Raw genomic sequence first — 21,933 nt, 5'->3', positions numbered from 1 at the left:
TTTTGCAGAAGACCTGTACCTGGCCCATATGTTAGAGTCCAGAACTTTGACCTATAGCCTCATGGCAGGCTGTTAAATGCTTTCCTCCCCCTCATGTGGTGAAGCACAACTGCAGCATATCCCTGTGTGTATCTCATATTGTCAAAGTGTCCTCTATAAGAGGGCAGGAGCCAGGATGGCTACTTCTCTCCCCTGTTAAGCAGTAAGATTTTAAGTGAGTCTTTTATCTTATCTGTCATATTTGTCTCTTTCTGCGCACCACCTGTAGATTTAACTGTTATGTCTTTATTAGTCAAAATTTTAGAATCCCCCATAGCATAAGTATTTAAAAAGACTGCCTTACAATTTAGATCAAGAATCTAGCTCTTCTTAAAACATTAATGGGGCTTGATTTGAAAATAATTAAACCCTCATGCATGTGTATTTCTCACAACCTGTGAAAGCACCTGTGCCTCTAGAGAGGACATGTATGCTTTGAAGTTACAATGTATTTTTCTCTGTTTCCAGAATAGGTAAATGAATTGCAGCTATTATCTTGACTATCTCAGTTTAAACAAAAACAACGAGGAGTCTTTGTAGCACCTTAGAGACAAACAAATTTATTTGGGCATAAGCTTTCATCAGATGCTGATGAAGTGGGTTTTAGCCCACGAAAGCTTATGCCCAAATAAATTTGTTCATCTGTATTATCAAAAACAACAAGGAGTCCTTGTGGCACCTTAGAGACTAACACGGCCACCACTCTGAAATCAGTTTAACACTCAGTCTGCCAATAAGTGCCTGGGCCTGATCCTGCAAACTGAATCACTGTGGAGCTGCTCACATTTGGCTGAACTGTTTACACAGATAAGAGTTGCACTGTTCATCCCTTAAGGCCTGATGCTGACTATAGAATTCCATGTGAGATTTGCCATTGGCTTTTTAGTGGAAGCAGCATCTGGCCCTCAGTCTTCGGCTATACTGTATTTTAAGGTTTCAGAGGAACAGCCGTGTTAGTCTGTATTCGCAAAAAGAAAAGGAGTACTTGTGGCACCTTAGAGACTAACCAATTTATTTGAGCATGAGCTTTCGTGAGCTACAGCTCACTTCATCAGATGTTTACCGTGGAAACTGCAGCAGACTTTATATACACACAGAAATCATGAAACAATACCTCCTCCCACCCCACTGTCCTGCTGGTAATAGCTTATCTAAAGTGATCAACAGGTGGGCCATTTCCAGCACAAATCCAGGTTTTCTCACCCTCCACCCCCCCACACAAATTTACTCTCCTGCTGGTGCTAGCCCATCCAAAGTGACAACTCTTTACATAATCAAGTCGGGCTATTTCCTGCATAGATCAAGGTTTTCTCACATCCCCCCACCCCCATACACACACAAACTCACTCTCCTGCTGGTAATAGCTCATCTAAACTGACCATTCTCCAGGTTTAAATCCAAGTTAAACCAGAACATCTGGGGGGGGGGGGGTAGGAAAAAACAAGAGGAAACAGGCTACCTTGCATAATGACTTAGCCACTCCCAGTCTCTATTTAAGCCTAAATTAATAGTATCCAATTTGCAAATGAATTCCAATTCAGCAGTTTCTCGCTGGAGTCTGGATTTGAAGTTTTTTTGTTTTAAGATAGCGACCTTCATGTCTGTGATTGCGTGACCAGAGAGATTGAAGTGTTCTCCGACTGGTTTATGAATGTTATAATTCTTGACATCTGATTTGTGTCCATTTATTCTTTTACGTAGAGACTGTCCAGTTTGACCAATGTACATGGCAGAGGGGCATTGCTGGCACATGATGGCATAGATCACATTGGTGGATGTGCAGGTGAACGAGCCTCTGATAGTGTGGCTGATGTTATTAGGCCCTGTGATGGTGTCCCCTGAATAGATATGTGGGCACAATTGGCAACGGGCTTTGTTGCAAGGATAAGTTCCTGGGTTAGTGGTTCTGTTGTGTGGTATGTGGTTGTTGGTGAGTATTTGCTTCAGGTTGCGGGGCTGTCTGTAGGCAAGGACTGGCCTGTCTCCCAAGACTTGTGAGAGTGTTGGGTCATCCTTTAGGATAGGTTGTAGATCCTTAATAATGCGTTGGAGGGGTTTTAGTTGGGGGCTGAAGGTGACGGCTAGTGGCGTTCTGTTATTTTCTTTGTTAGGCCTGTCCTGTAGTAGGTAACTTCTGGGAACTCTTCTGGCTCTATCAATCTGTTTCTTTACTTCTGCAGGTGGGTATTGTAGTTGTAAGAAAGCTTGACAGAGATCTTGTAGGTGTTTGTCTCTGTCTGAGGGGTTGGAGCAAATGCGGTTGTATCGCAGAGCTTGGCTGTAGACGATGGATCGTGTGGTGTGGTCCCTTAAATGTCCCTTATCATATTTTCCTGAGGTTTTTCCTTTCACTGCTCTCTGAGGCAGGGATTGCATCTCTGTGTGTTCGTGAAAAGTCATGTGCAGTGATAGCACTATGGAAATAATACAGAAGTTACCAGAGTCTGCTTGTAGCAAGCTCATCTCACCTGATTTGATTGGAAGCGCTTTACTGAAAGGTCTATTGAGTATGAATGAACACTTCTGCAGGTGGTTGTGGGGTTTTGGGTCCGGTTTTGGTCCATATTGGTCAATATTTGGTCAATATTAATTACCGAATTATCAAAAATAACAAAAATCTCTTAGCACTTTAAACCTGTGCAGTGTTTTACAAACATTCGGTAAGGCAGGGCTTGGTGAGGAACCTGTGGACCAGATCCTGAGCGTGACTGAAGAACTCTGTGACATTTAGGAAGGGGAACAGGGTGCAAAACTGGCCTTAAACCACCTTTTGTGCTCTCCTGATCCTGGGGCCATGCTGACATATGGTCTGTGGCATAAATTAGAGCAGCCATATACCAGCTGCCAGTGGCTACAAGTAGAGATTCTAGCAGTCAGATCAGCTGGTATAAGGGAGCCCTAACCATGCTGCTTTTCTCTGCCGCTGCCGCCTATGTTGCCATTGAAGAAGGGGTGGCCTAGCAGAAGCAGCTCTTTGCCACCCATTGATCCTTTTGTGCTGAGGAATCCTCCAGTGACTGGCTACAGCAGCTTTATGGTATCTTTGCACCAGCAGAACGACACTGAGCAACCCGAACTGCTCTAAAATAAATGGCTTTGCAAGGAAATCATACAGTGTGTTGAAATGCTGGGAAAACAAAAGCCAGCTTTCCCAGTGAGCTCCCCACTGTGTTCTTTGTTATGACTGGCTTGCTGTCATTTCTGGGATTTTAAAGTCCTCCTGTTTACATCAGTCTGCTTAACTACATGTGGGACGTAACTCGCTCTTTGGAATTCTCCCATGGAAAAGTAAAGGAAGGAAGCTGAGGGAGGATGGAGCTATTGCATCCTGTACCCTTCAGAGGGGAGTGGCCACAAATAGCTTAGTTTGAAGGACGTAATACTTTATATATTTTAACTTAGGATGTTTGAACCTAGATAAGTCCTTGATTAAAGGAGGACAGTCAATTGTGTGTAACTGGTGGAAACTCCTTAGGAGTTTGAGACCATCCTTCTTAAATCCCTTCCTTATAATGACAGAAGGAAGAGAGAAAATGCAGAAGCACCTTTCTGAAGTGGTGATTGCACAATGATGATAGTATAGTGTTAGTTCTTCAACACTGAGCTGCACTGTCTGGTTCCAGAAGGCAACTTTTAAAAACCTTACTGCATACCACTGGAGACAGGGCTGACGCATGAATAACAGGAGCCATGCAGAATACCTCCTGTTGAACGTCTCACTTTCTGATTCTCCAGTTCATTAACTGGGTCTGATATGAAGGAGTGCAGTTTAGGATCAGCAGAGATCCTTTGCAGTAGTGAGGTAAGGCTAGAATGTGCAATGAAGTGTGGATCCTTTACAGGCAACTTTAGGATTGTATTAAATACGCTTTCTCTGTTAAAATTGTTTTCCCCCTGGAAAGCCTGTGAAACGTTCAGTCGGCTATGGAAAATTATTTGACTGTTATCAGAGTATAAATCACACTTAGTCACTTAACATTTGGAAGTAGGGGAAGGTTGAAAAAGGCTCTGAACTTCATTTAGTGCATTTTAAGTGAATTGCTTTAATATAATTTACCTAGAGACTTGCTTTCTGGGGATGCTTTTGTTCACAAGATTTAATTTGCTTACTAAACTTTAAGAAGAGGAGTGAGACCTCAGGATTAAATTTGCCTTCTCCCTTTTAATGTGTGTTGATACCACTTTCAATTGCTTTTAAGCATTTATTTTTTTTTGCTGATGTAGAAGAGAAGTGAGGTTGTTTCACTGCTTAAAGTACACACACAAGATTCTCCAGTGAATTATGTGATGCTTCCTTTATTTGTGCCCACAGAACTCTTTAATATTGCAAAACCATGCATCTTTTTACAGTGTATCAAAATGAAAACTGTCAGTGTTAGCAGGTAGGGACAGAAATTTGTGCCTTCTCAGCCACATAAAGCCAATACAGATTTTTATTAAACATAAAGAATTTTAACAACTGAAACAACAAAGAATCAATGAAATTTACAACATGCATTCTTTGTTTCAGTTGTTAGAATTCTTTGTGTTTAATAAAAATCTGAGTGCATTTACGAGCATCACAATGCTGTAAAAGTAATGGATGTTAAATCCCCAGGATTTCATTGAAAATCTCAGCCTAGAGGTCTACTGGTGATTGGTGCAGAATTAAGACCTGATGGTTTGCATCTCTGCCCAATAATGAAAACAAGCAATTTAACTAACATTCTAGTAAAAAAGAAAATATTAGTGAAAATGTTCAAACTTGACTAAAATGGAGAGGAGGCAGATCATTCTTTATAGTATGTTTACTAGAGAACTTGATGTCAGGTCAATGAAACTCACTTTGAGACAAAAATATACTTGTTAAAGGAATATACTCGCTGCACATCAGTTTCTGCAGATCAGGTGACACTTACTTTAAGAAAACACCTGACAAAAATAATAACCTGTCTTAAAAGGATACTTTGAAACCTTCCCCAGTCTGAGATCCACTTCAATATCTTCCGTAATACGTACGGACAATGTTGCTAGCACCGTGATCGATCTTTTCCAGGCTGTGCTGCATGAATGTTTTTGAAGATCTTTTTGAAGAGCTTTAGATTGCAAGACCCTTCTAAAGCGGTGAATGATGATGATGATTAAAAATGTTCATAAAAAATGTTCACAGCAACTGAATGTATTTGACATAACTTTTTCTCTAAGCTGTATGTCACAAACTCTTTTTCAACCTACTAAACAAAAAGGAATTGATTTATAGTAACTTTTAAGTAGTTAAATAGCTACGGGCAGCATATTTTTCTTTCACAAAGTGAATAGTCCTCGTGAAGGTTCAGGGCTGGAGTATTTTTAGAAATTTTTTTATTCCAAAGGGACAAAATGTTTCTCTAAATTTGCGCTCAGTTTAGCTGATAGATGTTACAAGCTGTTCTGTAACACAAACTAATGAGCCTGTAGTTCTCTTGTCTCTGTGTTTCATTGTCTGCAAGTTTAGGCATTGGGAACCAGAATCATCTTTATAAATGATGCTTCAGCAGCAATGCATTTGTTAATTATGTGAATTCAGAGATAACATAGTGCAACCTTGATTTTTCATTCCACGCTAATCTAGACTTCCCTATTATCCAAACAGAACCATGGCTTTTCTGACTTAAGGTGAGAATGTGACCCTGTTTCAGATAACAGTTGGTTCCATTTAAGTGCTGCTCCGTTAATCAAGGATGCGCTGCCTGAGTGGCTATTGTAGGGGGTGTTCTTGATGATCTTCATCGGTGGTGCTTAAGAAAAGAGCTGTAAGACTAAGCACCACAACATCTCACTTACAGAGTGCACACTTCAAAGCCTGATGACTGGCTTCCATGTTTATTAACTAAAGATTTTGGGCGTCCTCAAACTACGTGAGTTAGAAGAACCTCATAGGAAGGACCTTCACTCTAGAACCTTGTAAAAAACCACACATTTGCATTATGAGTTTTGTGAAACAATATGCAGGATCCATTCTGATTGATCAAGTAATCACAATGATCATAATGTAATGCCATCAGAGAGACTTAGTAACATGGCCACTAACTTTCTGGCCAAGGAGACTTGACAAGACTCTCCTCTGAGCCCGTTGATGTGGCTTCTTACTTGGCCAGGGAAGTTGCTCTTGAGTGTGGAAAGCCTTTCCCCATTCATACTTTTCAACAGTTGGGATGCTGCAACCCAGAGAAACTGAGGCCAGAAAATGAGCATGGATCTGCACATGGCCATTCAGAGCACTATTACTATCAGGCTAGCTAGCCTCAGGCTTGGTAATTTTGTAATGTTGTTAGAAGATTCTGTTTTCTAACTCTTTTCAACTTGTATAAAATACCAACAAATGATTCGGAGGAGGTATATTTTAGGAGTTTATCCTTTTTCCTTGGGCAGAGTAGCAAAAAAGATATGACACACAGAGTTTAATAAATCTATTTTCCTCGTTCGATGCAATAGGATTTCTAATGTCAGATACTCACCCTTCAGCAGTAGTACAGATCCTGTGTTGTGAGATGCAAATAAATGGCAGTACATTTGAGGTGGGGTGTGACTCCTAGGAGGCAGTGTTATTGCTTCTGTCAGCCTTTGAGAATACTTGACTTTTTAAGTGCTTGGATTCATATTTTGCTGAAACACTTAATTTTCAAATCCCAGTTTACAATTTCAGCTGGTTAGAAGAAAGAGGAGAAAACAAGATCAGCTGAAACTTGCATTCTTTGATGAGGTAGCAGTAATATGTACTCGATGAGATTCTTTGCCAGTGGTTCTCAAACTTTTTTTTCCACGGACCACTTGAAAATTACTGAAAGTCTCAGCGGACCACTTAGTGATCTTTCCAAATGTTGTTTTTACCATTAGCTAGCCATTGTAAAGCATGTTGGAGAAAAGTGCTATATAAAAAACCCCTTAATAATAAACTATTTTTGTTCTACACATAAAAGCACACAGCTCATATTTTAATATCCGTAGTCTTACCTTTCTAATGCGATGGATGTGCCCTCTCTCCCTGGCCATAGCAGCCCTCAAGCTGGGGCTGGGAAGGAGAGAGGGTCTCTCCCCAGCCACAGCAGCCACAGAGCTCAGGCTGGGAAGGAGGGCCGTCTCTCCCCGGCAGCTGCAGCCCCGGAGCTGAGGAAAGTCGCTTCATTCTCTGGCTGCCGCAGGCCTGCATTTCCCAAATTCCCCCCACCCCATCTTCTCACCCCACTGCCCCCTCCCATCTTTACCCTGTTCCCCCCCCAAGGCAACCACCTCACCTTACACATGCGTCTTCTCCAGGGTCCAGGCACCTAATTAGTGGAGCCACGCCTGCGCAGCTCCACTATTTAGGTGGGTGGCCCTTCATTCTCTTGTGTGCAGCTGTCCAGGCGCGCACCTTAGAGGGAACTATCTGCGGACCACCTGAATGGAGCTCGCGGACCACGGTTTGAGAACCTCTGCTCTATGCTATAAGTCTTCGTGCCTGGGATTTTTGTAAGTATAGGAGAAACCTAACCCCAACTGATAATTCCACAGTTGAATGTAAAACGACTTCAGCGTACCCTGTTCTATCTTTCCTAGGCAATCAATCTATTTTTAACAAAGCAAGAATTATCAAGTAAGAGAGAGCCTTCTGTTTTGTAGTTATATGACATCGATCATTAATCTTCTCTCTCAATTTGTGACATGAAGCTGTGGATCTCTCTTGAGATATTTAGTTATGGATTTAACAAATATAGCAAATCTTTGATTGCCAGCCAATCAAAAAAGGACCTTCTTTTCATTTTATTTTTTAGAAGATTATATTTCATCCATTGGATAATGTAACTGTTGTTATGACTTTGTAAATGTGGGAAAAATCCCAGATGATTTTTTTATAGCTCTTTAGTATTTTGCATGTTAAAACGATATTGAATAAAGTCAAACATGTTTTGGCTGGATGCCTGTCATAATCTTTGCATAGAAAAATGAGCTGCTCCACAATGGTATCTTGAAATCAAATTGTAAATTTAAAAAACACCTGATATGATTTTTGTTAATCAATGAAATTTAAAAAACACAAACTTTGTTAAAAAATATTTTTCAAAAGTTTTCCTCTTACAATTCTAAATCGTGTATGTCAAATCTTATGTGGTCCCTAGGATACATAGTTGTAGGGATTTCTGACCATACAGACTTGGGCTTGATTCATCAAACAAAAGAGTGTTTGTTTAATTTTCATCGTACCTGTGTGCTTGGAAGCAGCTCTACCGGCAAGGTCTTTCAGCTTGGATGGGGATGCAGGCAGGACTGCTGCTCTTAGCTATAGGAGAGCAGGTTTAAACTCCGTCTGGGGCTCAACAGAAATGCTACCAGTGCAGACTGCTGAGGGCCATGGGTAGAATCAGTGGTCTCTGGAGACTTTTCTCTAGGGGAAAGAGAATTTTCTGTTTCATTTTTCTCCAGTCAAGCCCTGCAGATTCCCCCATTTTGCCTTGATGTAGATCTCCCCATCCAGACCTTTCATTATGACCATCTAGCCTCAGGCCCATTCAAAGTACGCAAATACTACTACTTAATTAGCCAGGAAGACCACACCAAAGTGACGCATTTCTTCTGAAGGCTGAGGCCATCCTCTCTACAGCAATCCCAGTTTCTGTTGGCTCATTCAGCAAAACTGTGGCACCAAGGATTAAGGGTAATTCCAGGAATTCAATCCAATAATGAGTTGTGTGTTCACTAGTGTTAGAATGCCTGGTGGCTAAACAAGGAATATATTTTCAGTGTTAACTGTGGAAACTGTTTATCCGAGACAACAAAGTAAAGAGACAGCAATTAAAAGCTGAGACTGCATGATGAAGCTAGCACTATAGTAGCAAAATGAAATCAGAACTATAAGGGTAGTGCAGTTAGTCTGAAAAGTGACTTTGCAAAAATGGTACCTTCTTATTCAACAAGGCTGTTTGCTATACATATCCCAGCTTATGTCTGTTGACAGCAGTGACACAAATTTGTTTTTACTCTAGGTATCCTTGCAGAGTTAACAATGGCAAGGAAAAATGAGTTGGCTTCTATTCCTTTTTGCGCATTGTCAACAGGATTGTTCACTAAGGTCCAGTTTGTTACGCCTGTGTAAAACTGTGGGCAGTAGTAGTTTTGCACAGTTGTCACCGAAGACGCAATTTGAGGACATTGGGTTACACAGCTGGATCTGGGAGCCTCATTTGTCTGAAGAACTTTTATTATTGATGATGAAGCATGAGAAGGAAAAAATTCATTTTGATTCTCAAATTCAAGGTTTTGTTTACAGGGCTAGTAGGTTTGTTTTGTTTGTTTTTTAATTTACTCATAAACTGAACAATTTGATCTGGAAGTAATTGAGACGTGGTTAACATGCAACCACTCGATACTATTTGAACAAGTCATTTTTTTTGGAGTAGATCAGCAGTTTGAAAGAACTTAGCTGAATCCCACATCCACCAAATTGTATTACATCATTATGTAGTAATTGTTAATTTCTAGAGCTTGTTGTATCTGATAGAACATTGTTAGGGTTTTTTCCCACCTGGGCAAAGAGATAACTACGTACAGGAATTTGGGGATCTTGCATTGCTAGAGCGGAAATTTGACTTGGTAAATTATTGATGTATGAAGACTGTAGTTTATTGCATGCTGTATGTTGTGGTCACTGATTGTAGACAAATTGTTTGGCACAGATTCCAACTCAATCAGCCAGCTGAACAAATAGCAATAGGATTAACTGCCAAAAAAGGGTCTACAATTGCTTAAAACTGAAGTTGCCCATGGATGAATGCAGCAGTCCTGGCCTGTGGCTTCCAGTCCTTTTCAGGACTTTGACTGCAGACCACAGACCAAGGACCACAGAACTAGTTTCTGAGAAAATTAGCTCAGAGTTTCTCTCTCTCTGTATGTGTGAGAGAGTGAGTCAGTCCATAGGTATATTTTATTTTTTTTGTATATTAGTTTAGTTTTCATTTTTATTGGTGTGTAAGGAAAATATTTGTTTTGTTTAAATCCATGCACCGAAGTTTTAAATTATCTTCCCACTGATAATCATTCTTCCCGTTGAATGATATAACACAAATAGCAAATAACCATATTAAAAAAAAAAAAAAGCCCCTACCCTGAACAAACAAATTTATAATTTGTGTGGAGTGAGCTGTCTCGCAAATCTGTCATTTTTATTAATTTTCCCCACCTCTCTATTGTACTAGCAGTTGCAGCACCAAGGAGGACTACACTTGATTTAGAAGCATGGTTAGAAATGGCAGTGTTTCTTGCTGAAAGGGGAGAGAAGCAGGATGCTAACTACGTAGGATATTGTTTTACATCCTGACTAAACAAATTGAAATGTTAGGAAAATCTGGAACCTTCTCAGCTACTCAATATTTCAGAGGCAGCTTGCACCTTCTGCAGCTTCTTCATTTAGGGCCTGCTCCAAAGCTGGTTGAAGTCAATGGAAAGACTCCCAGTGACTATAGTGGGTGACACAAAGGCCCCCTGGCAAAGGGTCCACTATTCTTTGCAAACAGCTCTCATCTCAGACCTGACAAACTTGCAACATCAAACACACTGCCTACAGGGTATTTGTCCATAAAGGGTAACATGTAAGGTCTCTATTGAAAGCTTGTCACTTATTATTGTTCCTAATCTATGCATGATGTGTGTTCAGGTAATATTTAAGGATTAGTGTAACTATACTGACATTTATGCCCTTCTGGCCTTAAGGTTAAAAGACGTCACTCAGGGAGCGATATCAGGTGGCGATGGCTTACTTATGCATCAGGGAGTTGCCATCCCTCCCTGGTTAGCTGGTGAGGTCAGGAAAAGTACAGTTGTCTACCATTGCCCCATCACAGAACAGTTAGTGGAAAGCCATCAAAGACAACTGCAAACAACTGAAACCACATGGAGGTTTGAAGAAAAAAAAAAAGGAACATTTATAGCAGACAAAGGGAAGAGAGACTCTGGATCCATTCATTGAGGAGACAGCTTATTGAGTGGGGGTATTTTTAATGAAAGGTTAGATCCTGGTTCATGTGAAGCCAGTCAGCTTTGCAACAGACTGAACTTTGGGTGGGAACCTATTTTGTTCAATAGGAAAGGTAGCTATAAATAAGTGCAGGCCCTGCTTCAAGTTTTATGATTTTGTTTTGTAACCATTTGTTTCCATCACTGTCCCTTGTTTCCAGTGGAATCTCTATTCTTTCTTAAACAAACCTTCTTTTGGTTCACTACAAGTGCGGTGTGTTATACAGGAGTGGTGGTTTAAAGTGAAACTGGTAAACTGGGGTACTCTTTTGGGAGCAGAGGATCTGGGATTTCTGTGAGTAGCCAGTGTCAGGGGCTGGACATCACAGGGGAATGATTCAAGGGAACTTGGGAACTGGAGTGCACTTCTTGTTAACCCGAAAGGCAAAAGAAAGGGCTAGCATAGCCCAGAGCAGAGTGCTTGAGAGGCTGATGGTGTTAGGGAGCAAACACCCAACCCTCGCAGGCAAGACTCCCTCATGCTGGAGGCAGGGGGTAACAAGATGACTCTCTGTCCTAGGTACCTCAAGAATCATCACAGTTGGCTTTGGATTGGGCCCTTAAAGAACAAATGTTAAACATTTTAGTTGTCGAGACGTTGTTGATAAAGTCACATTTTGTTGCTTAAAATATTTATTGCATTCTTCCATTACCTGAAGCAATACATTGTGTTTTCATGCTAATGTGTACAATATACTGAATGTCTTTCCTTGTGAATCTGATCTAAATAGAACACTCTCCAATTCAGTTCATACTTGAATTCAAGAAACAAGAGCACGTTACAGCAACTGGCTCTTGTCGGACAACTATAGTTCCCTAGGCATAATAATGAAAAATGAATCATTTGAAATGATTCGTGTTTCAGATAATTGAGCGAATATTCAGTGTAATAGATTGTCATGGGATGTGACTGTTTCGGGTAAGTATGGTTCATGACGTAGCAAAACATGTATGTGAGGAGTGCTTTGCTACACTGTTGATCTTTGAAAAATTAAAATATGTGCCCAGTTGAATGGTGAGAGATGATGGAATGGCACAGCATTGAACTGCATGTCATTGACGCTGAAAAAGTTGGTATGATAATAATGAAGAAAACATTTACATGGTTTAGGCCCTGATCCTGTTTGTGCCTGATCTTATGCACTATGAATATTCCATTGAAGTTAATGTGTAAAGTTAAGCGTGTGGGTAAATCTATGCAGGATCACAGTCTGTAGACAGTTGATGTGACTGAGGAATAAGGAAACTATTTCAGACTGATAAGGATGTTACCGTGGTTGGGACTGGGAGTTAATAATAGTGGTCCAGAATGTCCTGACCCCTACATCCAAACATAGAGAGGACCATCTTCATAGAAATCTCCCCGACTCCTGTGTGGAAGTAGGGGTCACCTATCTCTGTGGAGGTGGTGTCTGGGTGTGTTCAGGGAAGAGCAGGATGCCAGCAATTGCACATGGTCTTCCCTCCAGCCCCATGGGGATAATACTAATCAGATCTTGTCTAGATTATGTTTCCGCACAGGACTTCACCCACTCCTGCCATCTCCAAGGGGCAGTTATGACTAGTGTGTGAGTAGAGCCATGCTGCTCTGAGGGAGCAGGGTACTCACCAGAGCAGTGTGGAGGCACGAGGGCTTCTGTGCAGATTACTTTGGCCTTTTGTGAATCCATGGAGATCCTCCAGAGTCATGGGCAGGCCTAGAACAATCAGGGAGGAACTCCATCAGATAAATGATCCTTGCAGAAATTCTTTCCTCATTTTTGGGCCAGTAACTCTTTGCACATCCATAGTGTCTTGTATATGAGGATTTCAAAGCACAATGCTAACATAAATGAATTTTAGTCTTGCAACATGCCTTCAAGGTAAGGAAGCAGTCATCTTCTTCCCATTTTATAGACAAGGAAACTGAGGCACAGAACAATGACATGATCTGCCCAAAGTCATATAGGAAGTTTGTGGAACAGAGCCCAGGACTTCTGACACCCACTCTTGTAATTTAACTATATACAAACAAAATCAATAAATAAAATTCAAGTGCTTTAAATAATATCAGACTGCATTCATCTTTGAAAATAGCCGTGAGATTTAAAAGCTTGTGTTTTGATTTTGAAAGGAGATTATATGTTCTTCTAGGTAAACTAATTACACAGCGAATTGTGGTACCATGATTCAGGAGAATACTGTGTACATACACAGAGCTGAATATTCAGTGTAGAGAATTCAGCTAAGTATATATATATTTGTGACATTTTAAATAATAAAACTGTATTTTTCTTCTTTTCTTTCTTAGATGGAGTACACATTTCTAGGAACATAGGGCTGAATTCTACAATCCTCATTCATGTGAGTGCTCTCATCAAGTCCAAAAGGACTACTTGCATGAATAAGGATTGCACATTAAAACCCAGAGGAGGCTACATGTTCAGTGAATACATTTTAGGAGTGTAGCAATGTACACTCATGCCCATGCAATTAAATAGAAATATTTTTTAAAATTAACATGGGTAAACAAGTGCAGTGAGAGAGAAGGCTCTGTGAGCCTAGTTATGTGCCTACCAAAGCATCTGAGCTCAACTAAACTTGTAAAATATCAGGGTGAACTTTTTGTATAAATAATTCCACATCGACTTACATCAGCTTGTCTGTTGGCAGTCAACTCCTGTTGTGCTCTCCTTTGCTCTCTGTGAACAGCTTCTCAGCCTGCATTCCTTTCATTCCAACAAGAGCCTGGGTACCTGAAAAGTAAGTTGTCACCTGGTGAAAATCTCTTTTTATTGATGCCAACACCAAAATGTTAATTAACTTAAGAGTAACATTTTCCTCGCCCAATCCTTCTTTACTTCTTCACAGATACCATGCATTCTATTAAGTGCCTGATCCTCTACCTTGCTGAGAGCATCCTAGAGGTTTTGAACACCGTGAATGCTTACTGGAGTCAGCTAAGAACTGAGAGTGCTGAGCTGCCTAACAGCAGTTGCTTGGCATCTTGCAGGACAAGACCTTAGGAGCATTAAACCTCCTCCTTTCTTCTCTAGGGGATATACTTTATTAAAGAAACAATATATTAAAAAAAATTGATGTACCTGAACCACTGTATTGCTGCTCTGTCCATTGGGTTTCACTATATTGCAGCTGGGGAATGCTGGAGTGTCACATGACCGAGCGAGGGGGACAGCTCTGATGAGAATGTACAATGTGGCACCTCTAAGATGAAAAGCAGAATGGTGTTTTCAGTTGCACCATGCTGCTTGTTCCCATTAGCCTAGATATTGAAAGTAACACTAAGTAAAGTCTTTGGAATTTAATACTTTGCCTTTGCAGGTTACCTTTAACAAGATGCCATACATTTACTATATTTATATGTCTGTCTGCTCTCTTTGCACAAATGGATATAAATACCAGCAGTGGAGTGAAAGGCCATTTATCATTGACCGTTTCATTTTAATGCCCATCAGTCTGGATAAGAAACCACCACAAACAAACATTCTGTTTAGTGTAAGATCCAAGATTAATGGTCTTTTGGTTTACTCTCAACCCCCACCCCCTCAAAAAAAAAACCCAACAAAAAAACCGACAACCAAACCTGCAGATTATAAAGAAAAGGGGTTATTTGCCCAAAGAACTGTAGATTATTAAATGTGAAAGAACGTTAAGGCCTCTCTATCTTGTTGCTAGTCATTTCCTGGCTACTATCACCTGACCTATATCTGGGTTACATGCTGGGCAGAATCCACTGATGTTAGTGGCTAATATTAGTTACCATTTTACAGAAAGAGGTTTTCTTTTTGCTGTTGCAGATGAGAATTCTCCTGCCAATTTCTGGGATTCCAAGAACCGGGGAGTGACGGGCACACAAAAAGGACAAATCATATGGCGAATTGAACCTGGCCCCTATTTTATGGAACGTAAGTACCTATGTATGTAATACAGGGTGGGCATGGACATGGAAACCAGCAGTCCCTAAGGGTTGTTAGTTGCTATGACTTTTTATCAAAGTCTGCTAAACAAAGCAGCTTATGGTTAGTGATATTTCCATGTCTGACAGCATTTTGAAATCACCTCTGTTAGCTGTTTTTACAAAGAGCCATGCTTTGGAAGGGAAAACTAAACAGACCCTTGAGTGTGTTTAGGGTATTGTCACATGTAGGGCTGCTTTTTAGCACTCTTGCAGTGCCAGGCATGGCACTATAGGTATGCCCTTCCTTAGTCTAGAAGTTGTGGCGGCTAGGGATGTAGAATACGAAACGGTTAACCAGTAAGCATTAGTCTTACTGGATAACTGACCCTAGCCTTCATCCCCAGGACCGGATGGCCTCAGCCCCTCTCCATTTAATTGGTTAACCGATTAAATGACATAATTTTAAACTTTTTAAACGGATATTTACATCCCTAGTGGCTGCTGGAGCAGGGTGGCCCTTGCCATCAACTCTGCATCAGTGTCTAAAAACGGTCAAATAGAATAAAAAATTCAGAGTTTGGCTGTCTGTGCTTTTTAAAGAAAAACACCTCAAAGGCAAGCACTTAGTCCTACTTAAGGCCCTGACCTGGTTCTGGGACTTGGGGCAAGCACTGGAGAGCTCCTCCTCTGTTCCAGTCTCACCCAGTTCTGCCTCTGAGACTGAGAAGAAGCCTCCTGAACTGACCTGCTGGCTCCTGATTGATCACTGTCTCCTCCTGGCCCTTCTAGGTCTGTGGAGACTAAGTCTTGTTGGTAGCCTGGCCTGAGCAGGGGCGTGTCATGGCAGCAGCTCCTCCAGCTGGGGGCAGAGAAGAACTGATAGACCCCCTCACAGTTATGTATAGAGGAAGTAAGGTTGTATATCCGTGGGCCATTGGAGCACCCTTTGGGCGTGTTCTAAGACCTGAAGCTGAAGAAAGTTGTGCATTTTTACTCCAAAAATGTTCTTCCACTCTGAGACCTAGTTTATAGTAGCAAAAAAGATACTTCTATATTGTAGCACCATACGTATGCCTGGCCCTTTAGATAAAAGTTGTAAGGAGATGGAGGTCCCTGCCCCTAATAAATTGTTAATCTCTATCTGCCATCATTATTTCTTTGCTTTGTCCAACTAAGTAAAGCAGCAAGAATTAGTGAGTGGAGCTAAAGTCTCATGGGTACAAAGAGAGGGTATGGCTGGTAGGGTGTTTTGACCTCAGACCTTTAAAACTTGTTCCCTGTTCCCTCTCTGTAAGAGCCTGGAGTATGATAGCCTGGTGCAAAATTCACCTTTTACTCCTTTCCTGTCAGGAAACAAGTGTTGGGTAGGGCTGGGTAGTAGTTGTGTGGGGAGGATGATTGTTATATCTATATTGTTGCTATAGGATTTTATTTGATTTGTTTGGGGTAATTGACAAATCTGGTTGTTAATGTGCTTTTAAATGATTTTCAAGGGTGTCCTGAGGAGTGGATGGGAGCTTTTATTGTAGAGTAGTAAAACTCCAAATGTGTAAATAATGAACTATATGCATGTTATGTTTGGAATAAATACATATAATTTTGGGGATCTTTTTAAAAAATTGACTTAAGTAAAAGGTTAGAGCTGCTTTAAAATTTTCAGTTATTTTTTTAAATGAAACTTTTTCTGGAAATTTTCTATTTTCATCAATCATATTTGCAGGAGGAATTTTAGGGAGAAAAAAACTTTTTTCCACCACTTTCTGCAAAAACAAAAAAAGGATTTTTTGACCAGCTTTATTAAAAATAGTAATGAGACCTTGAGTAGCTGACTCCAAAAAGGAGTTTAACTATGAAGAGCTAGATGAAAGGAGCAAGCTGTAAGGAGAGATTTAAAGGAGAAGAGTGAGGTTACTTTGAGGATGGTGAGAGGGAGCTTTTCCAAGTATAGGGAGCAACATTAGGAAAAAGGCAGAGTTGTGTGGGAGAAGTATCATTTCCCTCCTATTTAAACTAAAAATTAATATCCCCCCACCCCCCAATTATTGATTTCCTGATACTTTAATTTCCTCCTGCTGTCCTCCATATGCCCCGATGTTCTTTTTACAGCAGTAGTTTGAGGCCTGCTTTCTCTTGTGGATGTTAAAATAGCAGAGGTGCACATGAAAAGCAGCTTTAAGTCACCTGATTTCTCTATGTCTCAGGAATCCCCACCACCATTCCCCAGCTCAGCTGCTTTGGTTTGATCTTTATTTAAAAATCTGAATTGGGAGCTCCCAATTTAATGGATTAAGTTAAGTAAAACTTAAAAGGCTGCCAGCCACCTCTGAAACACTGAATACAGTGGTAGCTTCTCTTTGAAGTTAAACTCCTTGAGAGGTACTGGCAGCCAAAATTCAAATTACAAAGTTGTGCCCCTTCCTAATTCAGTCACCAATCTTCATAAGCAACTGGGCTGCTGTGAAGTGTTACTTTTCACATGAAAAGGAACTGTTTTACCTTCTGTAATTTTAATCAACTGGGAGAAATCCATGCGATAATCCTGGAATGATGTGGATGAACTTGTTAGAAATTCTAATCTGTCTGGCATCAAAGGTGCAAAGACAATTCTGTCATAGAAGAGATGAGGAAAGCTTCAAGGGCTGCTTTGCAACCCAATTTGCCTGAAAGTAACAAATGTTGCCTGGGGGGAGGCATAGCTCAGTGGTTTGAGCATTGGCCTGCTAAACCCAGGGTTGTGAGTTCAATCCTTGAGGGGGCCATTTAAGTATTTGGGGCAAAAATTGGGGATTGGTCCTGCTTTGAGCAGGGGGTTGGACTAGAGGACCTCCTGAAGTCCCTTCCAATCCTGATATTCTATGATGCTATGGTATTTAAAAAAAAAAAAGAGAGAGAGAGAAATTATGCCTGTCTGTTATTACCTCATTTTACATTGGGATGCTGTTAACTGTTTGTAGGTCTTGATGCAAATTACCCACCAAGGGTCTGTGCATTTCATAACATGGTTCTGAAAGTACAATAGAACATTATAGAAACATAATAAAAAGTCCTAATAGAATAAAAATGAAATGAATTCAGATAATTCATTAAAATAAAATAAGTGTGTGGGGTGGAGGGGAGGTATAGGATAGGAAGCTAATAAACACTGGGGGCTGGGGAAACATCAAATTATTTTGGCAGTATTTTAGCCATGGACTAAGATGGATGTCTGGGGAATGCCACACACTTAGGCCCATCACAGAAAATGTACAATTGCCTGCTGACTTGAGGTGCAATGTTTGGATCTGTAAATGGCTGGTTTTGTGCAGATACAACATACCATCAAGACCAGAGTCAAGGTGAATATTTCAAATATACTTGGGTTCCAGGGGTAGGGCTATAAAAAACCAGCAATGTTAGCTTAAAATCAGCTAGCCACTTCACAGGCAGCCAACATAAAGAATGCAAGCCAGGTCTAATGTGATCACTGTTGTTTTTGGCATTTAACAATTATGCCACTGTATTATGAACAAGGTACAAGCAATTGAAAAGCCCACATGACACTCTTCAAGAGGGAATGTCAATCTAATATTGTGTTTGTTAGCACAAGGTATTGCTATTGCGAAGTATCCCAGGATAAATATGCCACTAGTAGTATGCGTTTCCATTCAGGGCTTGACCACAAGAGACACCTAACTTCCTGCAGTAGGGAATCAGCATGAACGATATGTCCTGTAGGTGACAGCTGTCCTTCTGCAAGACTTGTTTTCTTCCAGGGTTGAAGTTAAGTGGCAGATGGATGCATTGGACCTAATATTTTCCAAACACGCCTCCAGAGCAGTGGCCATCAAGCTAAAGCTATGTAGTTGGGTTTCATCAGTGTACCAATAATACCTACCCTGCATTTAGAAACGAACTCGATGTATCTGAAACTATGGGTCATAGTTTAGATCCTTGCGGTTTGCGATATTTAAATCGCTTAGTGATTACACACAATTGTCCATCAGCACCATATGACTGCTCTTCTCTTGGAATGACTGGAACAACTAAAAGACAGTTCCAGGCACAGCAATGCCCTCTATTTCCTGAAACTACAATCCATGGTCAGTGTGTCAAATGCTACTGAGGGCCCAGCATGAACAAAATGACTAGTTGACCGCAATCCAAACCTTGCAGCAGACTTATTCGTGACCCTGACAAGCACAGCCTAAATGCCAAAGGCTGGTACTCAAATGGGAATTATTGGTATTCCAATGCACCTAAAGTTGAGTAGCTGCTGCTTTCTCAGTTCTCTTTCTCAAATGGTGTAGGTATGAGACTTGGTGGTAAGTGACAAGTACTCGAGTATGAAGAGAAGGTTTCTTATCTAAAGATAGCTAGCATACTCACTAAGAGAAGTGCTGATAATACCTGTTAATGATATTACAGCCACACCGTGTGCTAAATAATCAGGGTGGTCTACGAGGAATCTGGAATGACCAATTCCATCACGTTCGCTTTTATCGGTGAGAGTTGGGTAGATTGGGCCAAAGGCTCCTTCTGCTATCCCCAAAGCTTACATCCTTTTCAGAGAGGCATTTTATGCCCTGAAAAAGCTGCTTAACTTTTTGTGAGTAGTCCCAGTCAATTGGATTGGTCATATGTTTAAAGTCAGGCACATGGTTTAGTACCTATTAAGGCCCTAATTTAGGGTATCTTCAATCCCTTTAGGTTAGTTCCTCCATTCATTCATTCTCCCATCATATAACCTCTCCTTACGGAACCATCTTCCATTCACGCCATTGCCAAACACATAACAAACACAAAGGAAGAACTCTTCTTTTCCTCCCCTCAACTCAAACAAACCACAAAAAGCAGACACAAAAGGTGGCAGGGGAAATTCTTTGTTGTGAAAATGGTGAGTTTCATTCACTCCCCCAAAAGACACTCCCCCCCCCCCCGAAGAATCAACAAACAAAGACGATCAAGGAGAACTCACTATCCTAAAGCAAAAATCAACAAAGCAGCCAGAAAAGACTCTTTTCTAAACAAATGCTCTAAATAGTAATCAAAACAAAGACCAATAATAATAATAATTGTGCACACACCAACTTGCTCCAAAAATATCCACAACCAGTATGGATGGGAGCGAGCAGGGAATGAAAAGGAAGGGTGAAATGAAGCACCTGCCGAATACAATGTCCTGCTCACCTCACAAATAGCTGGTGCCCTTAGGCTGTCCTCTCCAGACAAAGGGGCTGACTTTATGCTGCAGCGCCAGCCATAACAGAGGCAGGTGTTCCTTTCTTCTGGTCCCTAGGCAAAGGGCAAAAGTGTGATGTTAGCATGAAATGTAACACTCTGTAGCTGTAGAAATTCAACAAAGCAAAATTGAGCTGTGATATCACTGAGATTTTAAAAAAGAGAAATATTTTGTTACTCATGTTATGTAAAACAAGTTAATGGGAGCTGCCTGTTTTCGGGGGAGGGAGGTATGGTGAGGGGCTAAAATTTGTGATTCACTAGTCATCTCAACTATTTCAGGGCCTGACCTTTACCATCTGCTACACTATCAGTTAAAATGGAAAGCAGCAGGGAGGCAGTCAGTCTCGTCTGGTGTTTTTTCTTATCATTTTTATTTTTAAAACCTGTCTACTTTGTACACTGGGGAACAGCCAGAATATCTCCAACCCTTATCTTTGTCATTCTAGGGATCCTAAATATTCCTGAAATATACTGCCAAATACACAAGTGACATTCCATGTCCACATTAAGTGAATAGAATAGAACGATATGCCAGAATAAGACATTTGCGGCAAACTGGGTCTCCTAAAGTTGCTGCTGCTCTGATTTTTCTTTGTTTGTAATGCTCTCTTACCATTACATCTGATTATCTCACAATTGCTAATATATTTTTCCTCGTAACATCCTGTAGGGTAGGGTTCTGCTATTATTCCCATATTACAGATGGGGAACTGAGGCACATTGAGACTAAGTGACTTGCCCAGGGTCACACAAGATGTCTGTGGCAGAGCAAGGAACTGACCCATGTGTCCCAGGCTACTGCCCAAACCACTCGACCAGCCTTCTTTTCTGTGTTCATAAAATTGTTCTGCAGACTCTCCATATGACTTTTGCGACAAAATTAATTTTTGCACCTATAATGTAGAACTGACTAGAGCATCTACAAATGTCATCAAAACCACCTGGTGATTTATTAACAATTCTCTCTGAATATGAAATTATTGTAGCAAGAGTATAAGAAAGATGATTAGAAATGTCTTTCTCTCAGAGAGAGAGAGAGCGCTTTACTTTTACCTCCCAAGAAAGAGCAGGAAAAACAAGGTCAGTCGAGGGGTTCACAAACAAGTGGGCTAGTAAACAGACATTTCCACTGATAGTGTTTGCATCTCACTTCTCCATCATTTTGTATGAAAGAGGCTACAAAATAAAAGCCCAGTCCTGTAAACACTTGCCACTGGGCACACTGCTTACTCCATTGTCTTCAGCTTTATACAATAGACAAAGGCTATTGAAGTCAATGGGATTACTCTCAGAAGTAAACACTTGGTGGATTGGGGCTCTAAAGTAATAATGTACTATACTGTCTGTAATCTCATTCCGATGAATGTTAATATCAAAATTTCTCTCCAAGAAAAATCCTACATAAAGTAGTACTTTAGCTTTAATGTCATATTTTTATTTCGATAAATATTGTAGAAATGTGTTATAATTTTCTATAAATATATTGATTTGCATATATTTGTTGTGCTGATACTACAGATTTAAATCTTGAACACTAACGCATGGTTGCTGCTGTTGGGATTTTTTCTGATACTCCAAGTCTTGTCACATCAATCACCTCTGGGATATTTATGGGTAAATTACTACTGTCACTGCAGTACAACATTCTAGCTCAACATCTGTGCATATAGACCATTTGTATTTTGTACTGATAGGAATCTCAGTTTGGGGCCTGAAGGGAGTGTGAGATAGGTTCAATGAATGTAATAATGCATATATGTATGGTTCAT

General features: G+C 40.6%; 1 protein-coding gene across 6 annotated transcripts in view; it reads left to right on the top strand.

Moving 5' to 3' along the window:
• Positions 1 to 21,933, top strand: part of HECW2 (HECT, C2 and WW domain containing E3 ubiquitin protein ligase 2) — a 262,737-nt gene that overhangs the window by 130,990 nt on the left and 109,814 nt on the right. For 5 of the 6 annotated variants that reach the window (XM_073306249.2, XM_073306251.2, XM_073306250.2 and 2 more), the window contains exon 3: positions 14,844 to 14,951. In XM_073306249.2, coding sequence (XP_073162350.1) covers positions 14,844 to 14,951 — 108 coding nt within the window. Of the gene's footprint in view, positions 1 to 3,608; positions 3,842 to 14,843; positions 14,952 to 21,933 lie in introns of those variants that run through there. The other variant, XM_073306253.2, reaches the window with a different exon arrangement.

Source organism: Lepidochelys kempii, chromosome 11 (assembly GCF_965140285.1).
Source record: "Lepidochelys kempii isolate rLepKem1 chromosome 11, rLepKem1.hap1, whole genome shotgun sequence".
In the NCBI taxonomy this organism is placed as follows: Eukaryota; Metazoa; Chordata; order Testudines; family Cheloniidae; genus Lepidochelys; species Lepidochelys kempii.
This window is presented reverse-complemented; position numbering and strand designations above follow the sequence as displayed.